General features: G+C 35.0%; 1 protein-coding gene across 1 annotated transcript in view; it reads right to left on the reverse strand.

The window, feature by feature from the left end:
• Window positions 1-1,714: 1,714 nt before the first annotated feature.
• CD2AP (CD2 associated protein) overlaps window positions 1,715-26,299 on the reverse strand; it is an 85,233-nt gene continuing 60,648 nt past the window's right edge. The window contains exons 10-18 of the mRNA XM_052649357.1: window positions 25,156-25,192; window positions 24,003-24,065; window positions 17,957-18,128; window positions 17,424-17,566; window positions 10,558-10,670; window positions 9,766-9,867; window positions 8,558-8,727; window positions 6,791-6,854; window positions 1,715-1,804 (exon numbers count right to left, since the gene is read on the reverse strand). Coding sequence (XP_052505317.1) covers window positions 1,763-1,804; window positions 6,791-6,854; window positions 8,558-8,727; window positions 9,766-9,867; window positions 10,558-10,670; window positions 17,424-17,566; window positions 17,957-18,128; window positions 24,003-24,065; window positions 25,156-25,192 — 906 coding nt within the window. The 3' untranslated portion in view covers window positions 1,715-1,762. The remainder of the gene's footprint in view (window positions 1,805-6,790; window positions 6,855-8,557; window positions 8,728-9,765; window positions 9,868-10,557; window positions 10,671-17,423; window positions 17,567-17,956; window positions 18,129-24,002; window positions 24,066-25,155; window positions 25,193-26,299) is intronic.

Raw genomic sequence — 26,299 nt, forward strand, 5'->3', positions numbered from 1 at the left:
ATTAGATGCAATTTATTTAAGAAGAAAGAAATCATTCATTTAACAAGTCATTTAAAAACATTAGATGAGGAATAAATAATTTTGTTCAGTAGTGGCCTCATCAGAAGAGCCCAAGGACTTTAAAAAGTTACAATGTATTCACTCAAAACACAATCAGATTTCCCCCAAAGACGAAAGTTGTGGATCTAACATGAAGTAATTATGTATTGGAGTTTCTATTATTTTCTATTTTACTCTTTTTTTATTGGAGACAACATGACAAAATTTCATTAACACAAGATTTCAAAAAAAAAAAAAGATTTCAGTACTGTAAGACTGAAACTTACAGGAAAAATATCGGTTTGGGGGTTTAAACAATACCAAATAGAAGCATGATAGATGGTACTTAAAATCTGAAAGTCATTTGCTATAATAAAGCTTAAAGTCTAATCTTTTTGCAAAAAAAGAATCAAATTTTTACTTTTAATATAAACTCACATATGTTGAGGCATATTATCTGCAGATAACATTTTAAAATGCTCAAGTGTTCGTAAGTGACTCTGAAGAATCTGCTCTTCATCCATTTTGTGAAAATGCATTTTGAAAATGGACAACTATATTTGGTTTTAAATAAGCTTTATGGTCTACTAGATACTCTTTTTAAAGTTGGTACCTAAATGATAGCCCAAAACATCTCCACCAGTTAGTTTAGTCTAGCAGGTAAATTATACAATGTAAAACCTGAGTATATACATAATGATAGCGCATAAAAGTATGAAAATGGACACTGAAGTTCTGAAATTTTGTTTTCTACATTTCCATTATTAAAAATCAGAGGCAGGGGCACGAAGAATTAAATCACAAGAACATGAAATGAGTTAATATTTGAGCCCGTAAAATAAGCAGAGAAGTACAGCAATAAGGCTGGTGTTTGCATATTATATGTGCTGTTGTTTGTAGGCACAACAAGTTAAGGGTTAAATTGACATTTTTAGTTCCTTAGACCTCATGTAGGCTTAAAATATAGCTCACATTTTCCCCAATATATTTAACAATCTGATACATTTTAACTAAATTCCTTTTATGAATCCTATAGTGCAAGCAATATAAAATATTCCCAAAGTTGAAGAAGTTATTTTGATTATTTCATTAGTTATTACTATATGCATGGGTGAGTAATCTGGTTCATAGCTAGGAAACTCCTATTTCATCACCCAGAGTACAAACAGCACTGCAAACAAACAGGCACAACAGTGTAATCCTGGGTTAAGAAGCTAAACATGAAAAATATATATATACAAAGTTTATATCCCTTATGTTTTATGGGAAAAGTAGTGGCTACATTTACTATAAAGCTAAACTGTCCCTCTCAAATGATATATTTTACAGATTATTTGAAAAGATACCACCATATTTATAGTATAGATCTCTTTAAAAATAATACTACAATTTTGATTAAAAAAAAAAAACTGTTGTGAACTTTCTTTCCTTATTATACAGATTCAGTAGTATTTTAAAGCAAACTGAACAAAAAAAGTTTGCAATCCCAGCACATAAGAAATAAGGCCTCTTTTTTTTTTCATATTGGCAAAACAAAATATATAAAAAAAATTCACCCTCCCGCCTACAACTTTTCTATAGATATAATATACTATATTCATATAGTATATGAGTTCATATACTCATATTCTCTATCACAACATCAGCATTTGTTATTTCAGTTGAAGTTCATAGTGTTGCTTCTGAATCCCTGGAACATTGAGAACACTGGGTGCCCGTCACCTCAGGAAGACAGGAATGCTTTTTTCAGCTTCTCTATTTCCACCTAAAATACAAGACATAAATTGAGCAACAGATAAAAATCTTTACTTTAGTAAGGTGTGTTTATTTTCATCCTAAATCGAGAAGATCTGATCATAATTTCAAGCCTCCAGATTTTGGTTTCCAATCTAAAATCCAATTTCCAATGGTGTGATAGATACTCAAAAAGTTCAACAGAAGAAAATGTCACAATGCAAGTTCCTTAGTGGTAGGTAATAACAACAACAAAAGTACCTACAGCTGCTTTTATAGAGAACAATGTTAAGTAATGTATTTGAAGATCTGTAAGAAAATCTTTAGCCCTGCAAAGAACAAGAGCATCCTCGAAACCAAATTAAGAAATATACTCGTACCTGTAATTACACAAAGTGGGCAGTACAGAATTTTTTTTTTTTTCCCAAAAAGCAGGACCAGTTTAGTTCTATGTTTTTCACTTACTGCTTAGATAATATTGGTAAATCACTTAACCTCACTTGGTCTCAATTTCCTCAACTGTAAACAAGTATGTTCTAGATTAAGTTGCCTTTGAAGCCCAGGAATATATATAAATTTCAGTCAATGGGTTATAAATATTTCCACCATTAGGTTGAAGACATTCTTCACTTAATAGAAATTCATGATTTAAGACACTGAAAAGAAAGTTGGAAAAATTCACAAAATTTTCACAATAACTCTAGAGTTGTTTTTAATTTTTACATAATACAAATAACTAAGTTGAGGCTAAAAGAGATTCAATACCACACTTGTGATTCCATGCAGAACTTGTACTGGTAAAGTCTAAGGCTTTAAAAGCCACAGCTTTTGTACTCTCTTCCCAATTGTATCCCCTTCATGGATCACAGCCTTGTCGTGGAGAAGGGACTTGTATAACTCAATGAAGCTATGAGCCATGCCATGCAGGGCCACCCAGGACAGACAGGTCACAGTGGAGATATTTTGATCATCTCTGACCATTCACTGCATGTAGAAACATTTAGGGCCTACCTTCTCCTTACAGCATCATCCTTCTCTCCCATCATCCCTTTCCCCCATAAGGCATAAAAATAATGCATGTTATGGCTAACTTTTGACAAACAGTTCATTACTAAACGATGAGCATTTTGCAACTGTCAGAAAGTATAAATTCAATAAGCTCACCATCTCCTAAGGGATCCTAACCATTCAAGAACAGTTTGTTTATTCCAGGATATTTCCTGGTATTATTCTTTGACTAAGACGATTATTAGCTAAACATGTTAGCAGCACTGGATTGAGACAAAATAGCCTCAATCTTCAGCTAGAGTTTCTCTTTTAGCATGTTTATGTTCATTACTAGATTTTTTTATAACTCCACAGTATCATTTAATACTATCTGATGTTAATGTTAGCGCTTCCCTGGTAGCTCAGTGATAAAGAATCTGCATGCCTATCTATGCAGGAGATGTGGGTTCAATCTTTGGGTCTGGAAGATCCCCTGGAGAAGGAAATGGCAACTCACTCCAGTATTCTTGCCTGGGAAATCCCACCAACAGAGGAGCCTGGCGGGCTACAGTCCATGGGGTCACAAAAGAATCGGACATAACTTAGCAACTGAACAACAACAAATGTTAATCCTATAGTAATTCAAAGTGTTATTTTTAATTTGGAGGAAAACATAGTTTCTCCTTTAAAACTATGATCCTAAAACTCTATTGCCTTTATTAAAGTACACTTTTGCAAATACAAGGGTCAAATTTTTCACATTTAAAAAAATTTATAACATGGGTCAGTAAGAAGCTAAGTAACAGCTGATTTTGCTGGGAAACAAAAATTATATGAAATTCTTCAAAATAAGAAACAAATAATTCATTTGACTTTTCATAATTTTTATGACAAATTAAGTCATAGGTACAAATTTAGCATTATTAGTTCCTCTTGCTAACATTAATACCTTATCTCCATATATGAATATTGTTATGTATAAAAATATAAGGAACAACATTCAAGAAACATTAAAAAATTTTTTTTCAATGTCTACCATGCTTTACACTGGGAATTTAACATACATTTGGAAGATATTATGTATCTCCTACCATTTATTAGTGTGACAAAAATTTGTCAGCAATCTAATATGTATACAGCACTGTACTAAGAGCTATGGGCAAAGATGAAACAGAAAAAGATCCCATCTTCAACAGTACAGAAATGGGCAAAATAAGTATATAACATAAATAGCAACAAGATAGTGAAAGGTCAGGGCGAGGCCAGGATGAAAGGTCAGGGCAAGGTCAGGATGAAGGGTCAGGGCAAGGTCAGGATAAGAGGTCAGGGCGAGGTCAGGATGAAGGGTCAGGGCAAGGTTGGGCGTGTTGAGGCATGCCTGGGCATGTCGGGACATGTCCCAGTAGAGGGCGCTGCAGACAAGCCCCGGAGACGGGCCGGCAACTCAGCCGACCAATCAGGAGCCGACACGAAGCCCTCGGCGTCCAATCAGGAACCGACACGGAGCCCTTGGACACCAATCACCGCTGAGCCCGCGTTTTCTTCCTTATATGGGAGCCCCGGCCGGGCTATAAAACCCCTTCCCGACCCCTCACACCTCGCAGACTCCTCCCCCCCCCCCCCCCCCCCCCCCCCCGCAGACTCCCTTTACCCCGCTGACTCCCTTTGCTTCGCAGACCCCCCTCGCTCCCTTGCTTACCCGCCCCCGGGAGTTCTGCCCAAGAGCGACCACCCAATAAAAGGCCCTGATCAACGGTCCGTAGGGGTGGTTCTTTCTTCCCGCGGCGTTTCTTACAGATAGAAAATTATTACTTATTGATCTCCTATAAAACTAAACAACATGAATTTGAAATAAGAAAAACTGCTTTTAATCAGAGGGCTGGTGGCCAACTCAATGAATGTCATTGTTTGAGCAGGGCCTTGAGAATTCTACAGAACTTGGGCATGAGAAGATGAGACAAAAGGGACACCCATGAAAATACAGTAGGAGCAAAAATTCAGACCAGGGAACTTCCTGGCAGTCCAGTGGTTAAGACTCTGCATTCCCACTGCACAGAAGCGAGGGTTCAATCCCTGGTCAGGGAACTAAGATCCCACACACCGCACAGCACAGCCAACAATGATAAATAATAATAATCCAGGCAAATCAACTGTAAGGGACAACTGGGGATAAGAAGCAAGTGAGCAAAGAAAGATAAACTAGGACTGGGACATAAAAGACTTCATGAGAGAAACAAACTAAACAGAAGGTAAGAGCATGAGAAATGGACAGAAATGGTGGGAATAAGGGAGAAGTTTCGGAAATAAAGCCAGGAGACCTGAAAAGTCAGTGGGATGAGAAAAGACAGAAGTCCCACGTCTGCATGACTAGAAGGGCAACAAACTTTCGACACAAACAGAAAATCAGAATCTGAATAGAAGGTATCACGGGTAACAGGGGACATGCTAAGTGGGACATTCAGGAAGACTACTAGCTGGAAACACAAGAGAGAAGCTGGGAAAAGAAGAACTAGACTTCAGTGGAAGATGCACCACAGCTGATCGCCATACTCCTGGGCACAGGGGAGCACCGTGGATACACAGAGGAGGGCTGAGGATAGCACTGCAGGAGCACCTCACTTAGGTGAGGGGGGACGAGAAGTCAGACAGAAGAATGCAGGGTCACAGAACCCAGAACACATTTTGAAAAGCAGAAACCTGAAGTGCTGGAGAAACTGAAGAGACACAGGAGCTGCCTTCAGAAACCCAAAATGCAAAGGGTTAAGGACTAAATTAAAAGCGAAGAATCACTGACTACAAATATATGCTTTTCTTCTGCTTTTGCAACAAATGAATCACGAATGAAAAGAGAAAACTACAGATCAAGAGGGTAGCAAGACCTAAAGGGGGGCTTTTTATTTTTAGAATAAAGAGGAAAATTGAGTATTTTCAGGCAAAGAAAGGAGAGTACCAATAAAGGGTAAATGTCAGATAAAAAGAGCAAAAACGGAGTTTTGATAATCTGCCAAATACCTTCACATATAGTATCTCAACAAGTAAAGCTAAACTAGGTAAGTGACTTCCTCATTCAAGCTGTGTAACTTAATACCTAAGAGCAAAGGTTCTGAAGTCTGGCTGCTTCTGTTAAAAAATGTTAGCTCCACTGCTGACTTAACCATTCTAAACCCTAGTTTCCTCACTCTTAAAATAGGAACAATGATGCTTACAAGTTGTTATGTGTCCAATGAGACAATGTTCAGGAAGTGCTAAGTCTGACATATACGCAGTTCTGAACTGAAAGTCACAAGGCTAGGTCAGAAGAGGAGCTCAAGTTTTCTTTTTTAACAAGTTCCATGTTTGCTGTTCCACAGTGAGAACAAAAAGAAACAGGCTAAATAAGAAGGTAAGGTAAAATAGGGAGGAGTGTGCAAGACTTAAATACAAAATGGGAAGAGCCTCTTCAGAAAAGGAGGAAACACTGAGATATGCAGAAAAACACTCAAACACAAAAAAATACAAATGAAGACAGAAGTCAGTGAGGATGGAAAAAAGGGAAGATAAACAAGTGAAACTGTCAGTCATCAGCAGAGTGAAGATGATGACATTAGCTATAAAGTAAAATTAATTCAGTGAGAAAGCAAAGTCAGCAAATCTAAAACCATTTCATTGCCATTACCACTATCCCTGCCCCCAAGCAAAACAAGGGAAAGAAAGTATAACTGTGAAGAAAACTATAGGTCAAGAGAGAAACAGTGCAAAAGATCTAGAACTAGACACTTTCAAGAGACAAGAATGATGTCTGCTTCATTCAAGAGGGCATCCCGTGTGCCTCGTGCCTGCAAGAGTGAATGCTCAAAAACATCTGCTGAATGAATGAATGGAATGTGGCAGGGAGTCAGCAAGAGATTAATTAAATGGTGACCCATGGTAGGGAGTGTCCAACCAAAGCAAGACAGCATAATTTGTGGTGGAACCAATCGCCCAGTTGGGTTGGAAAAAACATGTCTAGTTTATGCTGACTACAATCTCAATGCTGGAAGAAATGAATTACCTCTAGATTACTTCTCATTTCCTTCTCTTCTTCCAAATCTTTTCGTAGTTTATCCAGTTCTTTCCTAAAAACAAAGTTATTTATTGCTGTTAAGTCTTTCAATTAATAAATGTATTTGACTAAGGCGAACAAATCTGTTGGCCGATATCCCAGAACATAGGAAAAATTTTGCAAAGGAAACAACCATGTTGATTAGAAAAACTTTAAATTCTCTAGCTGAAACAATTCGAAATGACAGTTAAAGCAAAAGCAGGGCAAATCTGAGAGAAGGAAATTTTTAAGTGAATACAGGTAATTTTCCATATTCAGTTATCATCCATTTTGAGGCAGGACACACAGCTCACATAAGGTGGTAAAATGAATGTGAAAATATGTCACGGGGCAAAACAAGTTATAGTTTTTAATATAATAAACCTGAACTTTACATATGTCTTTCTCTCTCTTTTTTAAACTTAAATATTACATTAAACTCCAAAATCCAAACCAATAACAAAAAACTTTAGCCAGCAATTCCTCTCCCTGTAACTCGTGTTTTCATTTTTCTAGGCTTCTATCTTTTTAGATAGTCATTTTGCCTTCTATTTAATTTTCCAAGAGGAATTCAAGACTTTTAAAATAGTCTTTGGAAAGACTTCTAAAAGATCTGATATATATGCTTTAAAATATAGGTCATTAATATTTTTATTCATTCTACAGCGTATTTAAGAGCATCTACGGGCAATCTGTACATGTATTTCTTAGTTCTTAACAGCACACATGGCATCAAAAATGTAAGATGTCCCAACCCATTTATTTTATAAACGACCAACTCAACCCTAGCAAAAAGTGATCCAAGTCCTCGGAGAAGAAAACCAAATATACATGCAGACGTATCCCAGATCCAAAATAAGATGAATCTTATTTGCTAGCACTTTTAAGACTAATTAACCCCTATGTTTGACATTTCTAGCTTCAAATTATATTTTTCAGGCTTATCTGTGCTACAACATGCATTACCAACTCACTTCTTCTTCTGGCTGTAGTCAAGCGCTCCACCATATGGATGGACCACACCCTGTTTCTTCATTCCTTAACTGATGGACATTTAGGTTGTTTGCACTTTGGAGCTATTATGAATAACACTATATATGGTTTTTGTTTGACCATTTGTCTTCAATTCTCTTGGACAGCATTATACCTTGGAGAGGAACTGCTGGATCATATGGGAACACGACAGTTAACTTTCTGAGTAACAGTCAGGCTGTTTTCCGGAGTGGCTGTACCATTCTACATGCCACTCGCAATGCATGAGAATTCCAATTTCTCACATCCTTGCAAACGCTTGCTATCGCTCATAGTTTTTACTATAGCCATCTGAGTGGGCACGAAATAGTATCTCTCTATGATTTTGACTTGCGTGTGCTAATATGACCAATGGTGTTGAACATCTTCTCATGTGCCTACTGGCCATTTTTCTACAATCAAACTGCTGGAACCTAGTCTATAATCGAGCTACTATTTCCTGTTTTCACTGGTTTTCCTTTTTCATAATCAGGCTAGGTTTTCTTATTCAAGCTCTCCAATTCCTAATCGGAATAATTAGAATAACTGAGTTTCTAATTATTCTGTTTTCTAATTCCAGCTTTTTGCCAAGAGGAGAGAGACACTATTAAAAAATTTCTTCGAAAACAAACTTGCTCATACTACAAACGTCTTTACTTGATATAATTTGGAAGAACTCTTTACAAGTGTGTTAAGTAGTACTCAAAGAACACAAAGGCTACTTACCCATGGTCCTTTTTCAGCGCTTCCACAACATACAGCAATTCAACAATCTGAGCTTTAAGTTCATCCAAGGAATTTTCTGCTTCTACCTTCGCTTTCATCTCTAATGGAGTTAGAAAAGTAGCTGTATTTGGTTTAGAGGTACTTGAAGGTGTTGGAAGGTGCACAGGGAGCTGAAAACATAATAAACAGAAATTTTTTATTTTATTTGTATTTATATTTAATAAGGTCAAAAGATATTTTTTACTACAAGGAGATAAATAACTGAAGTAATACTTCCAAGATAAATGATAAACCTGAAAATCAAAAAAAGCAGCTTGATGTTCACAACTGGAAAAAACCACTAAATGACCAAAGAATAAACCTGTAATTACTAAGGGTTTTTCTGAGAAATGTCAAAGGTTTCATTTAAGAAAAAAATCCATTAGATTTATCTTATGGTTGCCGAGTGGAGCATCTAGAAGCAAGAATATAAAAGCATTATTAAGGTACTACTTTGATCTTTCATATTAGTTACTGTTTAGACTATCCGAAGAGCTCCAATGCAAAGCAACTATAAAGAATGCAGTAGTCCCAAGAGGCATTAAAATGAATCCATGGCCTGATACCCTTTTCCTATTTCACTTGGGTAACAGCAGGTATTGATAAAATTTCAACAGACTGCTGTCAGCTGAGAGAATCAGACTAAGTGTATCTGATAATCTGAATGGCAGTCAAATGCCTTGCAATGAATCTGAGGAGCAGGAATAATCTCAAACATAAGATGTGTGTCAGTTTTTGCAATACTATCTTAAATTAAATGACAAGGGTCTAGAAAAGGCCCTCAACACCACGTAACAGATGGAAGAATCCAGGTCATTCCCGTGTTCATTCAGTGTTTATTATGGTGTCAAGCTCACTATGATGTAAGGAGTAAAGGACTGTTGGCACGGGTTTTAATGGGAAATGAAACAAATGTACAGATCCACGCCTTAAAAATTATGAAACATGTAGCATCTGTGCTCCTCATTTAAAATAATGTGGCCCTCCTGAAAAGAGATCTGCAGGGAATAATGCAACATCAATTTAACAGTAATCACTTTATTTTTAGTAGGCATTATTTCTTGGCTTAAGAAATAATCCTTCCTGACAGACACTTTTAAAGCCAGTAATCCTGATGTTCACAAAGAACACTACAAATTATACAAATCTTAGAGCACAATGCACCTCACCTTTGGAGAGTAGCATGAATCCTTCTTGTGTTCAGATGGCTTTAGGTTGGCACTGTCATCTTCTTTTGGTAACTTCAAGGTTTTTTCTGGGCTGTGAGTTGGCTAAATGATTTTATTTTTTAAATCAAGAAACAGAAAACACCAAAGAAAGAAAAGGTAGTAAGCATCTGGCTAATAAAGTAAGCAACTTTTATCACTGTTTTCAGCAGCTACTGTTCCAGATATCCCGTTGTTGTTAATAGGATGTTACATAATTTCATGCTGAATAACACAGTTGCAAAACGTAAGCATGGAAAAACAGCTTGTCTATTAGCAGCAAAAAATTTCTCTACTTACATTAACTTAAAAGCATAATAGTGCTTAAGAGGTAATATATGAATACTTAAAGTACTACCAGTATCCCAGGGGATGTACAAAGCATAAAAAGAAGTTATAGGGGGTGGGGAATGCTCTCGTTTTTTCCTGAAGTGAACATGTACCACTCAATTCTAATTACTGTTGTTGGACAAGTAGATTACACAGGTCCCCTGTCTCCTTTCGACGCTGTGCTCTATGGTTATGGTCTTAGGACAACTCCATTTCTGATTCTGTAATCTTCCATTCCACATTCTGCGGAAATGAACAGGTCTCTTTCCCCGTATCTCTTAAATACAACCCTTGGCCACTTATGTATAGCTGTCTTTCTGGTTTTTTAAACTTCACTGGAACTATAAATCCTCCCTCTTTCTTATCTTCAGAAGGACTCTGGATTTGCTAAACGGTCTGTGCTTCACAACAGTAAATGTAACTCACAGAATGTCCACCATTGAAGCGGCCAGGCAGTCTTCTTCCAGGCATCTTCGGTCTATTTGCAGTGAGATGTAGTAAGTTCTCTGAGGAGGCTATGTCATCAAAATTTACAAGATCTGGAGAATAAAAGTAAACATATCTATTAAGAGATAACTGCACATTTTAAAAGGTAAAAAAGAATGTCTCTGTATTTTCAACAAACTATAGAATTAGAAAGAGTACCACTAAGACTCACAAGTTGACCTGTGCTTTTCATATGCATTTGGAAAACAACACTCACCCTCAGACACTAACACCCTCTTTACCTGATACATTTTATATATCAACAATATAAAGTTCATGTCTTCAGTAGAGACTTAGACCTCAACAAAGTTCTTCCTGAAGGATACAGATTTGTATCATAAGCTGTGTGTGTGTTAGTCGCTCAGTTGTGTCCGACTCTTTGCGACCCTGTGGACTGCAGCCTGGCAGACGCCTCAGCCCACAGAATTTTCCAGGCAAGAATACTGGAGTGGATTGCCATTTCCTCCTCCACGGGATCTTCCTGACCCAGGGGCTGAATCCAGGTCTCCTGCATTGCCAGTAGGTTCTTTACCGTCTGAGCCACCAGGGAAGCCAGTAGTATGAAAAAGCCAATCTTCCCAAGTTCTCACTTATAAAAAAAAAAAAAACCTACTTCAACGCAGAATTAATTACAATATATCAAAAAATTAACTCATGGAATGTGTATTAAAGTTCAAGTAATAGCCTAATATTAAAATTTTAAAAACTCAGTTTTATCTGGAACCCTGCTGCTTTCCAACTACATTTCTTAAGGTAAAGATAAAGTGTAATTTAATGTCTTTATACATGTATGTGCATAGTATACTGTAGCTGGGCCTTGACCTGTTTATACTTCACTGCACTTCTGTTCAGACAGCATCCACGTGTAGGAATCAGACGACAGTCATAAATCTAAGGCAGATTCAGATAGCAAAGGAAAATGCTATATACATCACCCATGTGCTTTCCCATCACCAAAGGCTGGTTGACCTTTCATTCAGTATCTTGAGTTTAAGGACAAATCTAGGTTAATTTGCATCTCTGAAACAATGGTATATAATACCTTCCCTTTTGCTAGATGGTCCAGAAAACCTTGCTTAAGGACCTGATCTTTAATTTTGAAGCCCAGGTATCTATAAGTGGTATAAGAACCCTAAGGTTAATTCCAGACACTTCCACCATTATTAAAATCTCCCTCTGGCCCAGATTCCAAACAAAGACTATTAATCGCAGCCAATATGCCATCACTCATTTCGGCAGCAAGGCGTCTTTCACCTTGTCTTCCAAGTATGGAATCATTTTTCACGCTGCCATTGCCTGGAAGTTTAAAATGCTTCCTGTCAAATATTTACATGCACAAATTCAAAGAACTGTTATTTCTTAAAAGAAGTCCAAAGACAGTTATCATTATTGCCCTTAAAACTTAATCAATTTTCATATTCTAAATAATTTAGAGAATTTTTTTTAAAAGGGATGGAAGACACAAAGGTAAAACAGGAAGAAGGTTACTACTACTTGGCAATATGCATTCTGTAACAATTGTATTTGTTGACCTCTGTTAACTCGTTTCCATCTTCATGTTCTGGGGTTGCTTTATATGTTCTATCTTGGATCTAGTCACTAGGCTAATATATCACAACAGGCAATCTAATATGCTTGGTTTGATTTCTGTCTTGAATTTTTTGGTTTTAAGTGTCCATCCACAAATAATTATAATATACACCAAAGCATAATAAGAAACACAGCGGCTTTAACGGAAAATGCATTATATAATGTGAGAGATCTTGAGTTTAAATATATATCTAAATAATTACTACATAAACGAAGAAAACAGTATTTTAAAAGGTGTTTAAAATATGCTATAGTTTGAAAGGTTAGAAATTGCTTTTTACACTGATACATACATACTGACAACCTACAAAAAAAAATCTTGAAAAGCACAATCCAGTAATTTTTGCCTATGGAGATTATTTTCAAATGCATATTTAAGCAACATGCAAAAAGAAAAAGAAATAAAACACAAGAAGAGATGAAGCTAAATGAAATTTAAAAGATAAATGAAAGGAAGATTTACAAAATTATAGATCATGCTCATGTAAAATGCCTTCTATATGTCCAGTTTTGGGTCACAACACCAAGACAAGTAATTTTACTATTCTAATACTCTCTCAGGTCCTCCATTTAAGTCACTGGGTTAGTAAAATGAAATAGTGCACATTTCTGATTCATGATATGTTTAAAAGTTTCTAATTTTGCCTAAGAGTGGTATCAGTGAATCTATATTTTACACATGGCATAAAAGGCACTCTTGCCATCCACACGGCCACTCTGCAGTCCGTGTACACTTCTACACACTGCCGAAGACATGGAATTTTTAAAAATCAAAATGAAATATAAAATTTGGGGAGAAAATAAACTGACTTTTATGGTTGTCAATTAAAAAAAGCTTTTATCAAAAGAATATTTTAAACTAACTAATCAAGAAAAAGTTTCCAATATGAATTTCATTTTATTTTAAAATGGAAAACCAAAAGGGTTAGAATAGACAGACAAACATGTACACTTTAGTAAAATCACAAAGAAAACTCAATGTGCACCACCTATTTATAGTGAATATATTATTTTGATTTCTTTTATAAATTGTCATCTTACCAAAATGGAGAAAGGTAGGATAATTTCCTGACACGTAAGAAGGGAAACATGGCAAACAGGCTAGGAAACAAAATCTGGAAAGAAAAGTCAAGGATAGGAATGTCTAGAAAAAAGACTAAACCAAAAAAATTATTTTACAAAGCAGGAAAAAGGAACAGTCGTAAATGAACAGAACCATTTCATGTTTAGCAGATATTGCAGTTTATCTAAACTTACATTAGGATGTGTATTAGATTTTAGATTTATTCTTTTGTGTTTCATAAAGAAAAACTATGATTAGTATTAATTTCAACATACATTAAACTAGAAAGAAGCCTTTTTAAAAATTACTCACTTAACACCATGACAATTTCTAAAAGGATGCTTTAGTACTGAAACTAGAGGTCAGAGTAATAAAATCAACATATTAACAACTCATTGATATATTTGCAACTGAAATTAAACCACCTTATAGTCAAGTTTTAGTCCTCAGCAGATGATAGTAGTTACAATAAGACAGGCAATTTTAATTCTGATATAATAGGAAAAAAAAAAGCCAAATATTATTTTTAAATATCTCACCATAAAAATACAACTCAATATAACACTTAAAATCTCCCACAGAAACAAAGGAAAATTCAATTGTGCCTTATGTGAAACTCTCTATAATGATATTATCAAGGAAATTATTATTAGAAAATAAAAAAATTTAATTACTGCCCTTATTTCGCAGGTAAATTCTACATTTTGGGGTACAGTGTTTTCTTTTGGCTTGAATCCTAGCTTAGATGCAAGTTCACTTTTTAAAGCACCTACCGCTCAACAGGCAGACATCATATTTGAAAAATCTCACCATAATTTGAATAAATATTGAGAAATTAAACAAAATATATCAATTAGTAATTAGAAGTGAAGAGAAAGAACACCATTCTACTTAACAGTGATGACTTTCAGATCAAATGATGTATATATTTCTAATATTTCTTTTAATGCAAGAATTTATTACAGAAAGATAATCAAACAGGATAAAATACTATACTCTAAGAATACTTCATCAATTGTCCTTTCTCAATGAAATAGCTGTTTCCACTAAATTTTCTATCTGGAAGTTTAAAACTATTTATAAACCAATTTTACTTTCTGGAAAACTTACTATTTTAGAAATATTTAGACTATGTGAACTTTATAATTAACCTGTAGAAGCAGTAAGGTTATCCTAAACCAATTTTTGATGAAGTGTTGGAAAAAGAGAAGAAAAAAAAATGAAAACATGCTTTGACAGCTCTGTAATATACAGTGCAATCTTTTATCATATGAGAATATTTACGAAGAAACTTTTTAACAAACTGAAACAAATTAAGTATTCTAGGAATGTTTTTCTTACATGAATAAAAGTCAGACTCAATATTTATATACATGAATATATATGTTTATATATGGCTTCATATATAAGGAAATCAAATCAGAGAGTAGAGAAAGGAATTTACATCCTTAACAGACAAGAGTAGGTACATCAGAGATGTAAGGGATCATTCAATTGTTAGATAAGTGAGAAAACTGAAGAAACATGTCAATTACCTACCAACTAATAATTTAAAACCCACATTTTTTAACAGCAAATTCTACTATGTCATTTCACCTCAAATTATTACTTTACAAAATAACTAAATTCTAAGGAGACTTTCATGTATGTTTTATACTTTCTGGAACTTATGTTAAAGGGCTAGTTTCATGTCATTTAAAAAATTTAAAACCTTACACTGCCCCATGTATGTAAACTAAATCATACCTCAATGCAAGGCCAAATTTGAGACTGTATCTGGTCACAAGCACAGTTCTTTTTGTTTTTTAAGGTGCCAACATCTCGAAGAAGAGGTAAAACAAGTACCAGGTTCATTTTATACTACAACTACTAAGAACATAATATTCTAATTTAAAAAAAAAAAAGGAAATAAGAAGTCTCTGATCTGAGTCTTGAAATACAAGCTGTCAGCAGCAATGCCTTTTATCTTAGCATCCTACTTGTGCCCAAAACACTACTGCAAATACACACCTGTTCAGTAAATATTTGCTACTTAATATGAACACAATTTCCAAAATTTATATTTTCTGAACTTCACAGTGTGTAAGTGCAATACACCAAAGGCAGTGTGACAGTGGAAGATACAGACTGCAGCTTGGAAATTAACTGTTAGTTTTTTTGACCATGTATAGTCTTCAGTTCAGTTTAGTCACTCAGTCGTGTCTGACTCTTTGCGACCCCATGAATCGCAGCACGCCAGGCCTCCCTGTCCATCACCAACTTTATTCATTTCAACAAAAAAGCTAACTAGAAATCAGAACATTTCAAACCCTGTTCCACAAAGCCTCTAATTTTTAATGAAGAATAAATAATGGTTATGGATATAAGACAAGAAATAGGACCAAGAAACAAAGGGAAAAAACAGAACTTTCCAATCACCAGTAGGCACATATGTCAAGGAAATAAAGCTTGCTAGTAACCATATATAGATAAGGTTTGGGGAAAAAAGTGAAAAATTTGTTTTAACTTACAAAAAAACTTTTTGGTAATTTCCAAGACTATGAGGAAACTAAATAGAGCAAATGTTAAAGAATGATACAAAGTAACAAAAAATACAGGCAGGAAAAAAAAATGCTCTAAATATTATACTTTCAGCTACCAAAGAGACTTTTTAATCAAAATCCAGAACTTCTGTGATAAAAGACTGCGGAAAACTGCAGAAATTCAAAAGATAATGCCAATGGATTTTTTTATATCCAGAGTTTGTGTATAATTTTTCTTTACTGTTGAAAACATATTTCTAGCTACATTTAAAATCAAACAGAAAATAGTAAGAACTAATAGAATTATATTTTTTACTACTAACCTCAATTTTTAAAAAATTAAAGGATTTTTAAAAGAACATAAAGCTGCTTTTTGTTTTTATTTAACTACCAGTAAATAAGAACAATTTTTTCACCAAAAACATACTGAATATATTTCAGTGAACGTCTCTAAAATACAATCAACATCTCAATTTCCAGAAATTATTGATAAATATGACTTCATCCAGATTAGGCAGGATCCAAATATATGATGAAAGATCTATAAAACATTCTAATTAAAAAACTACAAGAGGCTATGCTAAAGTGAGAGCTTTTGTACTCTCAAACTAAAGAGAAGGAAGAAAAATACAATCACTTTAAAAATAAGAAAGGAAGCACATTTTACAATACAGTGATAAAAAAAGTTTACTGTAACTGGCCTTCAAGTTTAAATGTAAAGAAATGTTAACTTGAAGCTAAAAACTACATTAAGACATTAAAAAAAAAAAATTTATGGAAATACCAGAGAACTTTAAGGGGGTTTAAAGAGTTCTCTTCTGTTTATATGATCTTGAACATTTGCTATAACTGAAACTTACTTTGTTTAGATGCAAAATAGGGGAAAATGCCATCTGCCTCTTAAAGTCAGTGTTATAAGAAAATGTGTTTAAAGTGTGAAAAAACTAAAGAACAAATGCCGACTGCTACAAAACAACCATTACCACAAAGTGATGACTGTGTGATGCTTTTAACAGTGAGACCTTTATCTAGACTTTATCTAGACTTCTCTGATGCAAAAAGAAAAAGGGAAATGACCTCTCAGTATTTCATTTTATAACTGAGAAGTATAAAAGACCAGGAGACAAAGCGGATTAATAGGCTAAAAAATCAGTGCTAAAACTGAAGGAATAATATTTAGCTAAAGAAGTAAACCTTGCTGTATATATATATAGAGAGAGAGTCATGAAAAGTCTATTTTTCAGAACTGGAAACAACAGTATTTGGAGATTTTAGTGGGAAAAGAAAAATATTCTTCTTAAATATAATCTAGCATGGCACTGAAACTCTAGTTCATTCATATCTGCCCAAGTTAGGTGGTACGGTCGTTCCACTATGAAGGGATAGAACAATAAACGGCTGATCTTTTAATATCCATCTCAGTTCTCTGACCAGTGACAAAGCTTATGTGAACCAGAAATATTTCGTCTGTTTATATTCTTTCAGTTTCATTTTCTATTTTGGCTTGAGAGATTTTAAACAAATTTTAATTAAATTCCACTATATCCATTCACAAATCTTATATTCAGTAGTTTCTAAACTGTATTTGCATTTTTATTTCTTGTGCACCATCTTTCCACATGTTAACTTACCTGTTTCTTTAGAGCTTCTAACTGTAAATGAATCTAGGTCTACTGATTTTGGTCTAAGTGGTAACTGTTCAGAATCTAGCTTTGGTTTTGATACTGGCTCAGCTTCAAATTTTGATAAGCTGGTAGAAACATCTCCATTAATCCTGAAGTGAGAAAAATCAAACACATGTAAAAATCATTTGTATCTGAAGCATGACCATGTTTTTAACATTGTGATTTAACAACACTATAGATGTTATAGTGTAACACTGATTTTTTCTTTTTCGTCTATAAAATTATTTCCATAAACATAAACCTCTACCCTAAGACCTATCATAATAAAATAAGAAATGTAAATAAAACAGTTTAACATAAGTGTATCTGCCTACAGTGAACATAAGATTAATAACATTTAACACAGATTACAATCTATACGAAAAAGATGAAAACCAAGGACTTTAAAAATAACTTTTGAGATTAAAAAGACAATAGAGCCAAAATTATGTCAAAAGCAAGTAAATCAAGAAACTAATTTAAAGTTAGATAAAACCTACTTGGCTACAGGAGGAGGTGGAAGAACCGGTTTCTCAGGGCGCTTTGGGTACACTGCTCCAGATCTCAATAAATTACTGGCTTTGGTGGGTGGAACAGGCTTCTTGGGTGGGACTAGTGGAGCAGCTGGTTTAGAAGGTTTCTGTTCCAGCATTGATTTTTCATCCAATTTTTCTATTATTAAAAAATATTTAGAAAGTTACTAACAATCAGAACTATTTTTAAAGCTAATGTCAGACTAGAAAGGTGTGAAACACAAAGAGACACTATTCGTGTATGTGTACACTGGTTCATCTGTTTTAAAGTTATAATTTATTTACGAAATGTTAGTTGCTCAGTCATGTAGGACTCTTTGGGACCCCATGGACTGCAGTCCTCCAGGCTCTTCTGTCCATGGGATTCTCCAGGCAAGAACACGAGAGTGGGGAGCCATCCCCTTCCCTTCTCCAGGGCATCTTCCCAATTCAAGGATCGAACCTGGGTAGCCTGCACTGCAGGCAGATTCTTTACTGTCTGAGCCACTTTAAACTTAACTATCATTTTAAAAAACTCTACCCTGGTAGGAAGGGGGACCACTGATAATCTTCTGATTAACAAATAATGCCTGCTTCTTACTGTCTTCCCACCATCCTTTGCTCTTAGGGTTGGTATTCTACTCCAATATAATCATGTATAATTTACGCTAAGCAGAAAACAACATTATCTAGACTTAAATCCAGTCCACTTTCTAAAACTGAAGTATAGGGAACTAAAAATGAGTAGAAACTCTAGTGCCATTTATTGATAAATAATCATGATAACAAAAATTTTTTTTTGAAAAACTAAGGCTAGATTGATTAGTTGCAGATAAGAAAATGACAGGCTTATATTTATAATTCTTATCATTATAGTAGGAATATTATTAGTACCATTTCACTTAATAATTTTATGAGATAGTTAAGAAAATATGCTGGGGAAAAAAATTAAGAACAGTATCATGTCACGTTAATAAAAATTTTGTCACCAAAAAGGCATAGTTAATACATAATGACATACTTGTAAGTTCTTGTTCCATATTTTACCAGTGGTCACTTAGAAATGCTTTAGAGAGAAACACAGTACTCCGCAAAAAGTAGGAAGTATATCCTTAATTGATTCTACTTTCCTAACATTTTAGAAAAAAAAAAAAAAAAAAAAAAACCTACCCATATTTATCTCACTGAAGTGACTCGAACTGGAACGTGATCTATTTTCAGAAGTCTAAGTACAAAGTTCAAGGAGCTATCTATCATCACAGGAACACATCTGAGTAACCACCACTCCAGCCAAGAACTAAGCCTCAGCCACATTAAGTTCCTTCTCCTCATGCCTCTTTCCAATCACCACCTCAACGCTCCAATCCAAAGGTGTCTTCTAACATGACACATCACTTCTGAATATTTTAAGTTTACACCAATGAGATCATAATATGCTGCTGTGTGAAACTCTATTGTATTCATTTGTTGCTATGCTATGCCTAAAGAATCCCATGGACAGAGGAGCCTGGCAGGATACAGTCCAAGGGGTCGCAGAGTCAGACACGACTGAGTGACTAACACACACACATGCTATACTGTATCCTGGCACCTGAATGTACTTCTATTTATTTATCCATTCAACTACTGATAGACATTTTGTGCTCTTTCCAACTGAGGGTCAATGTAAACGATGCTATGATAAACTTTGAGTCTTTTGGTGTACATATGGAACACACATTTCTTGTGAGTATATAATTAGAAATAAAAGTGCTGGGCAACAGGGTCAACTTTAGTTCTCAAGGGTAGACATAACGACTTACATTCCCACCTACCATGTATGAGTGTTTTGATAATCTGGATCCTCACCAACATTTAGTATTGCTGCTGCTGTTGCTGCTGCTAAGTCTTTTGTAAAAAAATTCACTCATGTTGGTGAGAATCTTACTCTGGTTTAAATAAAATTAAATTTCCTTGCTGAGTAATGAATTTCAGTAACTCTGTCCTACTCTGGTAAGAATGAAGCAGGCTACTGAAAGGTATGTCCAGGACAGTCTTCCCCCAAAGCAGGAGAAAAGCACGTGCTCCTCAGTGTTGGGATCATTACTATCCTGAGGGACAACATGTATGATGAGCACAGTACCTCTGAGAAAACGTGAGAATGATGCTGCAGAGCAGGTCTGAGACAACCCATGCGGAGGCTTGGACAGGGAGGATTTAAACTCCACTCTTACGATCTGGAAAAGGGCCCCGTGAGATAATAGGGAGTCATCTAATAGTCAAAGTTAAGAGGTGATCTGTTGCATGTTTTCTGGGAGCTCCACTTCTATCCTCATCAATAAGGCAGGGTTTTTCACAGGACATGCTCTGTGAAACGGAGATCAAGAAAGAGATAAAAGGAAGGAACACACGCTGGAGGAACACACTGTATCTCCTGTCAGAAGCCTAAGGTTCCTCCAAGTGGACCTAGCTATGGTTTGAAAAAGCTCTCTCTGTTGACTCTGGAACAAGAAAGAGAGATAAACTTATGTTTATTTTTTTAAAGAAATAATGTAATCTATGTCTATAATGGGCTTCCCTGGTGGCTCAGAGGTTAAAGCATCTGCCTGCAATGAGGGAGACCTGGGTTCGATCCCTGGGTCGGGAAGATCCCCTGGAGAAGGAAATGGCAACCCACTCCAGCATTCTTGCCTGGAGAATCCCATGTCTATAATAGTCAGACCCTCTGAATTGATACTGGCTCTCCCTGAATGCTAGTTAATAGGCAAAGCAATGACATTCTTCTTATTTCTTGCATCAGATTAAAGTCATGCCAGGTTAAGGAGAACATTTTCAAAATATTAAGAATTGCTTTCCTTGTTGTATTTGTCTTATTTCACTTATTTAAAAATTTCTTACATTCGTACACCTAAACTTTGAAATCAACACTTCATAGTAAGCTTTAAAATTTTTTCAATGAAGAGTTTTGGTGGTTTTGGTAACATTTACAGATAAGGGGGGGAAGAGGTCTTTTTTATTCATTCACATAATTACCACTTCTGGCATTCATTACTCTCTGTACATCCAAATGCCAATACAGGATCATTTTCCTTCTGCCAAAAAGAACCTCTTTAAACCGTCTCTGTGCGGTACATACAGGTCTACTGGCAAAGCATTCTCTCAGATTTTATCTCCAAGTTTTAATTTTGCCTCCACTGCCTGAAAAGTAATTTTGCTAGGTAGAGAATTCAAGGTTGACAGTTATTTTCTTTCAGGCCTTATGTTTTTCTCTTTATCACTGCTTTTCACAGAACTTATTATGATGTGCCTTAAGGTGATATGCTTTCTGTTTTTTCTGCTTGGAGTTCACTGAGCAGCTTGGATTTGTGGGCTTCAAGTTTCTCCCAAATCTGAAGATTTTCCAACCATTATTTCTTCACATATTTTTTTTCTGTCCCTTCTCTCTCTCATTTCCTCAGGGACTCCATTCACACATAAGCAAATCCATTTTCCTTCTGCTGCCTAAAAACTGCTTCTAGACAATAAGCTGGGGGTAACTTTAGGGTTTGCCTCATTGGTTTCAGTGATAACTTCCCTCAGTGATAACAGTCCTGTGTTACCTGTTGTCCAATGTCTGAAACCACTGTTAAATATACTTTACCCTGCTTCCTAGTTGTCTAACTCAAGAGGGCAAATTCAGTCCTTGTCACTTCCTCACGACAAGGATTTTGAAAAAATAAATGTAATAAAAATGTGTTACCTCCCATTTTGTTTATAAGATCAACTGATTGATTTCAGGAAATACAGAAAGTCACTACCTTATTTTAACAAAACCCTTACCTACTTGAAAAAGGGGACTACAAAAGAAATAACATAATGAAAATAATTTAGTAACAAACTTCTTACATGTGTATGTATGTGTATATATATATCTCTATGATGGTTCTATATATCTTTGTATGGTTAGTTTTTCATGTAGGACAGATATTATAACCAAGTACCAAAATAAACTGATCCAAGATGTAGACCTAACAATAGCTATTCAGTTCAGTTCAGTCGCTCAGTCGTGTCCGACTCTTTGCGACCCCATGAATCGCAGCACGTCAGGCCTCCCTGTCCATCACCAACTCCCAGAGTTCACTCAGATTCACGTCCATCGAGTCAGTGATGCCATCCAGCCGTCTCATCCTCTGTTGTCCCCTTCTCCTCCTGCCCCCAATCCCTCCCAACATCAAAGTCTTTTCCAATGAGTCAATTCGCATAAGGTGGCCAAAGTATTGGAGTTTCAGCTTTAGCATCATTCCTTCCAAAGAAATCCCAGGGCTGATCTATCACAAGACTAATCAAGAAATATCTTTGCATCTGAATTTTAAAATCTCAAATGTAAAAAAAGGAGAGTTGAGGATATAAAAACTTTCCATGGTGAGCCCAGACAGTGAGGAAGATAAAGCTATGAAGGTGTATGACATTTAGAGTCAGAGTGTGGTTGCTACATTTAGTGAATAAAGTAGAAGATAATACCAAAAACGTAATCTGGGATCATTTCCTAACAACACTAAATGCGGACCAGGATGTGGAGCAACAGGAACTCTCATTCATTGCTGGGGGGAATGCAAAATGGTGCAGACGCTACGAAAGACAATTTAACAACTTCTTACAAAACTAAGCATGCTCTTACCATGTTAACAAGCAATTACACCCTGTGGTATTTACCGAAGTGAACTGAAAACTTATGGACACACAAAAAGACTGCACAAGTTTTACAGCAGCATTATTCATAACTGCCAAAACCTGAAACCAACTTCAGTAGGTGAATGGATAAACAGTGCTACATCCAGACACTGGAATATTAATCAACACTGAAAAGAAATGAGCTATTAAGCCATGAAAGGACATCGATAAACCTTAAATGAATATTACAAAGTGAAGACAATGTGAAAAGGCTACGTAGTGTATGAGTCCAATTATATGACATTCTGAAAACCACAAAACTAGGGAGAAAATTAACAGATGGGCAGCTTCAGGGGTTGAGGGAAGGGAGGGATGAAAAGCACAGAACACAGAGGAATTTTAAAGAGGTGAGACTGTCCTGTATGACAGCACAGTTATACATTTGTCCAAACTCATAAGATGCACAATGCCAGAGGTGACCCCCCAGTGTAAACCATGGACTTTAGACGATCCTGTGTCAGTGGAGGTGCACTGACTGTAACAAGGGAACCACTGCGGGGTGCACTGATGGAGGGGAAGGCCGTGCATGCCTAGGGCAGGGAGGATACGGGAACTCTGTGCTTTCTGCTCAATTCTGCTGTAATTCTGAAACTTCTAAATAAATTTAAAAAAAACTTTAAAAAATTAATCTGGTAACAACATGAAATAGAAGCCAGACTAGGGACTGAAATAAGAGAAATCATTAAGTTAAGAGAATACATTAACACTTTAAGCAAGAGACAAGAACAGGAAGTAGAATCAACACTGGCAGTAGACACAAAAGTATTCGGCAACAGTGACAAGTTTTTTGCAAGTGTATATAACCTACTCTGCTAGACAGGACCACTGCAGATCTTGTGTACAAGAGGCAGGTACTAACAATAACAAAACGTGATGTTTTCAAACAAAATACATATCTTGGAATACCTTTCCAAGTTTACATGATAAATATACACAGTGAAAGTCAAACAATACATGATAAATCACTTCGATGTTTTAGGTAAGACCTTACTCTTATACCTAAGAAAAAAATTTTTTGATATATTTCAACTGGGACACTATGAAAATAATAAGAGTATAACTGTTTAATGTTTGGTTTTCTCACACATTATTAGAAATAACTGATTAAATGCTACATCCTTACTGAAGTGATGGTATAACTTTCTCATGAATGTAAATTGGTATCAGTTTGAGTAAAATCTTAATTTCCTATTGATCTGGACAAACTCCCTCCCAGAAAACCCCAAGAATTTCATAATACATAATGAACATAAAAATCAGTGTCAGTGACTCAATGTGGAGATACATTTTTCTCTACACTGATAAAGAATAATTATTTTTATGATACTGGAAGAAATCACCTCACCTTTTTCCTCAGGCTTTGCAGGAAAATACTTCTTCTCGGTACCTACCAGCTCAGGCTTTGAAACTAAAAGGGGGAATAAAGTTAATACTTTTAAAAAAAGATAGTTTTAGAGCACAGAGATAATTATACTACTAAAAAGCAAAAGTTGAAAAAATAACGTAAGATGAAAACATGGTTTAACAGAATGAACAATAAACTGCAATCACTCTGTGTCTAACCCTGAGACTGCCACTAACACCTTGAGTAAGGGACAGCACTGTGGACTGAGTTCCTACTCGTTCAAGTGAAGGACTTCACATCCTCTGCAACACCACTGCTCAGGAGAATTTCCTGTAATGATGGAAATACTGTTTTTGTATGGTCCAATACTGACCACTGAGACCTGAAATGCTGCTACTGCAACCAATTAACTTTTAAATTTTATTTAATTTTAATTAATTTTAAAAGCCCAGTATGACTAGTAGCTAAAAACTCTCCAATGCCAGCTTCTACGAAAATTACCTTTAAGGTATCCTTGCTCTGAGATAAGGTTAGCAAACACAAAGCTGAAACTATGGAGGAGGGAAGGACTTGTGTTACTCAAAAAAAAAAGAAAAAGCAAATCTTTCAAGGAAAAAAAATTGGACTGCACATTTAAAAATCAGAAATTATGGGTTAGAACTTAAAGAAATAGAGTCAGATTATAAAACATTAACTCTAGAAAATACTTCTAAGTACTCATCTTTTATGCAACTGTTTAAAAAGGAAAAACAAAAACTCTTCCAGTTTGCTTAAGCATTATCATACTCCTTGAAGAATATATAAATAAATCACTACTAGTTTATGACACTGAAAAATGGATTACATCTGAAAACTTATCAGCTAGGTAAATATTTAAGATTTAAGCTTAGTCAATTTTCTTAACTCAAAATGTCATAAAATATCCAAATTATTTTAAAATTCTAATTTTATATGGTTTATACTTTAAAAAAATACTGATAGATATTAATACACATGAACACTCAATTTTTATGTATTTAAAAAAATTATATATAGTGTCATAGCATTTAATTTTTGCTAACAAAAATAAATGATTTACAGAAGACCCAATTTCATCATTTTAGAACTTAAAACTATAAAATACAGAAAACTGAATAATCTGTTTCTTACTTACTTGGACCCTTAGCAGGTGGTAGTGGTTTCTTTGGTTTCTATTAAAATAATAATTGTGAAAACAGTAAAACACTTACATATTAAATATTTATAGTTAAACTCTCATCATAAATAATCTAAGTTACATAAATACCTCTCCTTATCCCATCCCTGCTAGAAATTATAAAATGATAAGATCCAAACAAGATCAAAGACAAAAAATTTATCCTATAAGAACAAATGCCTCTTTGATCAAAATTAAAATATTTCAAAAATTATCACTGACTTAAACTTAAAAAAGCTTAATGATGAGCAGAACATTCTTCCCTATCTCCCCTATTTTAAGATTTCTATGCACCATTTTTACCTCTCTTTACCTGGCAGGGAAAGAAAGATACTTTATTTTAAAAGAATAATACCTAATAAATATAGAGAGCTTTCACTTTTGATTATTCAGGACTCTCAAAAAGAACATAAAGGCAAAGGTCTATTTTTTAATTTATTAAAATTCTCTTGGGTTTACAAGTATTCATTCATTTTTGCCTTAAAAAACTTGAAACACATTTCTAAGTTTGTGAATTTGGTTTTTCCAAATTAAAAATAACTGATAACCAATACTCCATGAACATCTAATAAAAGTCAAAGAAAATGAGTACATTAACAAGACTATAAAGTGTGTAAAAATAAAGTACACCTGAAGCCTATTGAATTAATAATGAATGAAATTTAGCAAAGGAAGAATCTCAGACAGTGTAAGCCTTCATACATTATCCTTTTGTAATTTATTTTAAATAAAAGATTTCAAAGGTTAGAGATTGCTGCACTGGCTTAAATTAAATATGGCAGACTGCCTTGCTGGGGTTTGCCAGCTCTCTGTGTAAATCTTTTCCTCTTGTTTAAAAATTCATTAATCCCTCCATAGGTGGAAAAAAGGGGATCAAACTGTAGAAAAGCAAAAGATCACTGACTCAGTCTCACTTTATTCACTGTGAGAAGTGAGATCGATAAATTAAATCCTGTAAGGAGGCTAAATAAAGCCTTCTCACTGTCCCAAAAATGCAGTGACAGAGTAACAGCAACCAACAGTACCTTAAAATAAAAATTTTCAACAAAATTAACTTTAATGACTTACAGTCAAGTGCTAACTTGTCTGAATAGTACAGCCA

This window comes from Budorcas taxicolor, chromosome 11 (assembly GCF_023091745.1).
Source record: "Budorcas taxicolor isolate Tak-1 chromosome 11, Takin1.1, whole genome shotgun sequence".
In the NCBI taxonomy this organism is placed as follows: Eukaryota; Metazoa; Chordata; class Mammalia; order Artiodactyla; family Bovidae; genus Budorcas; species Budorcas taxicolor.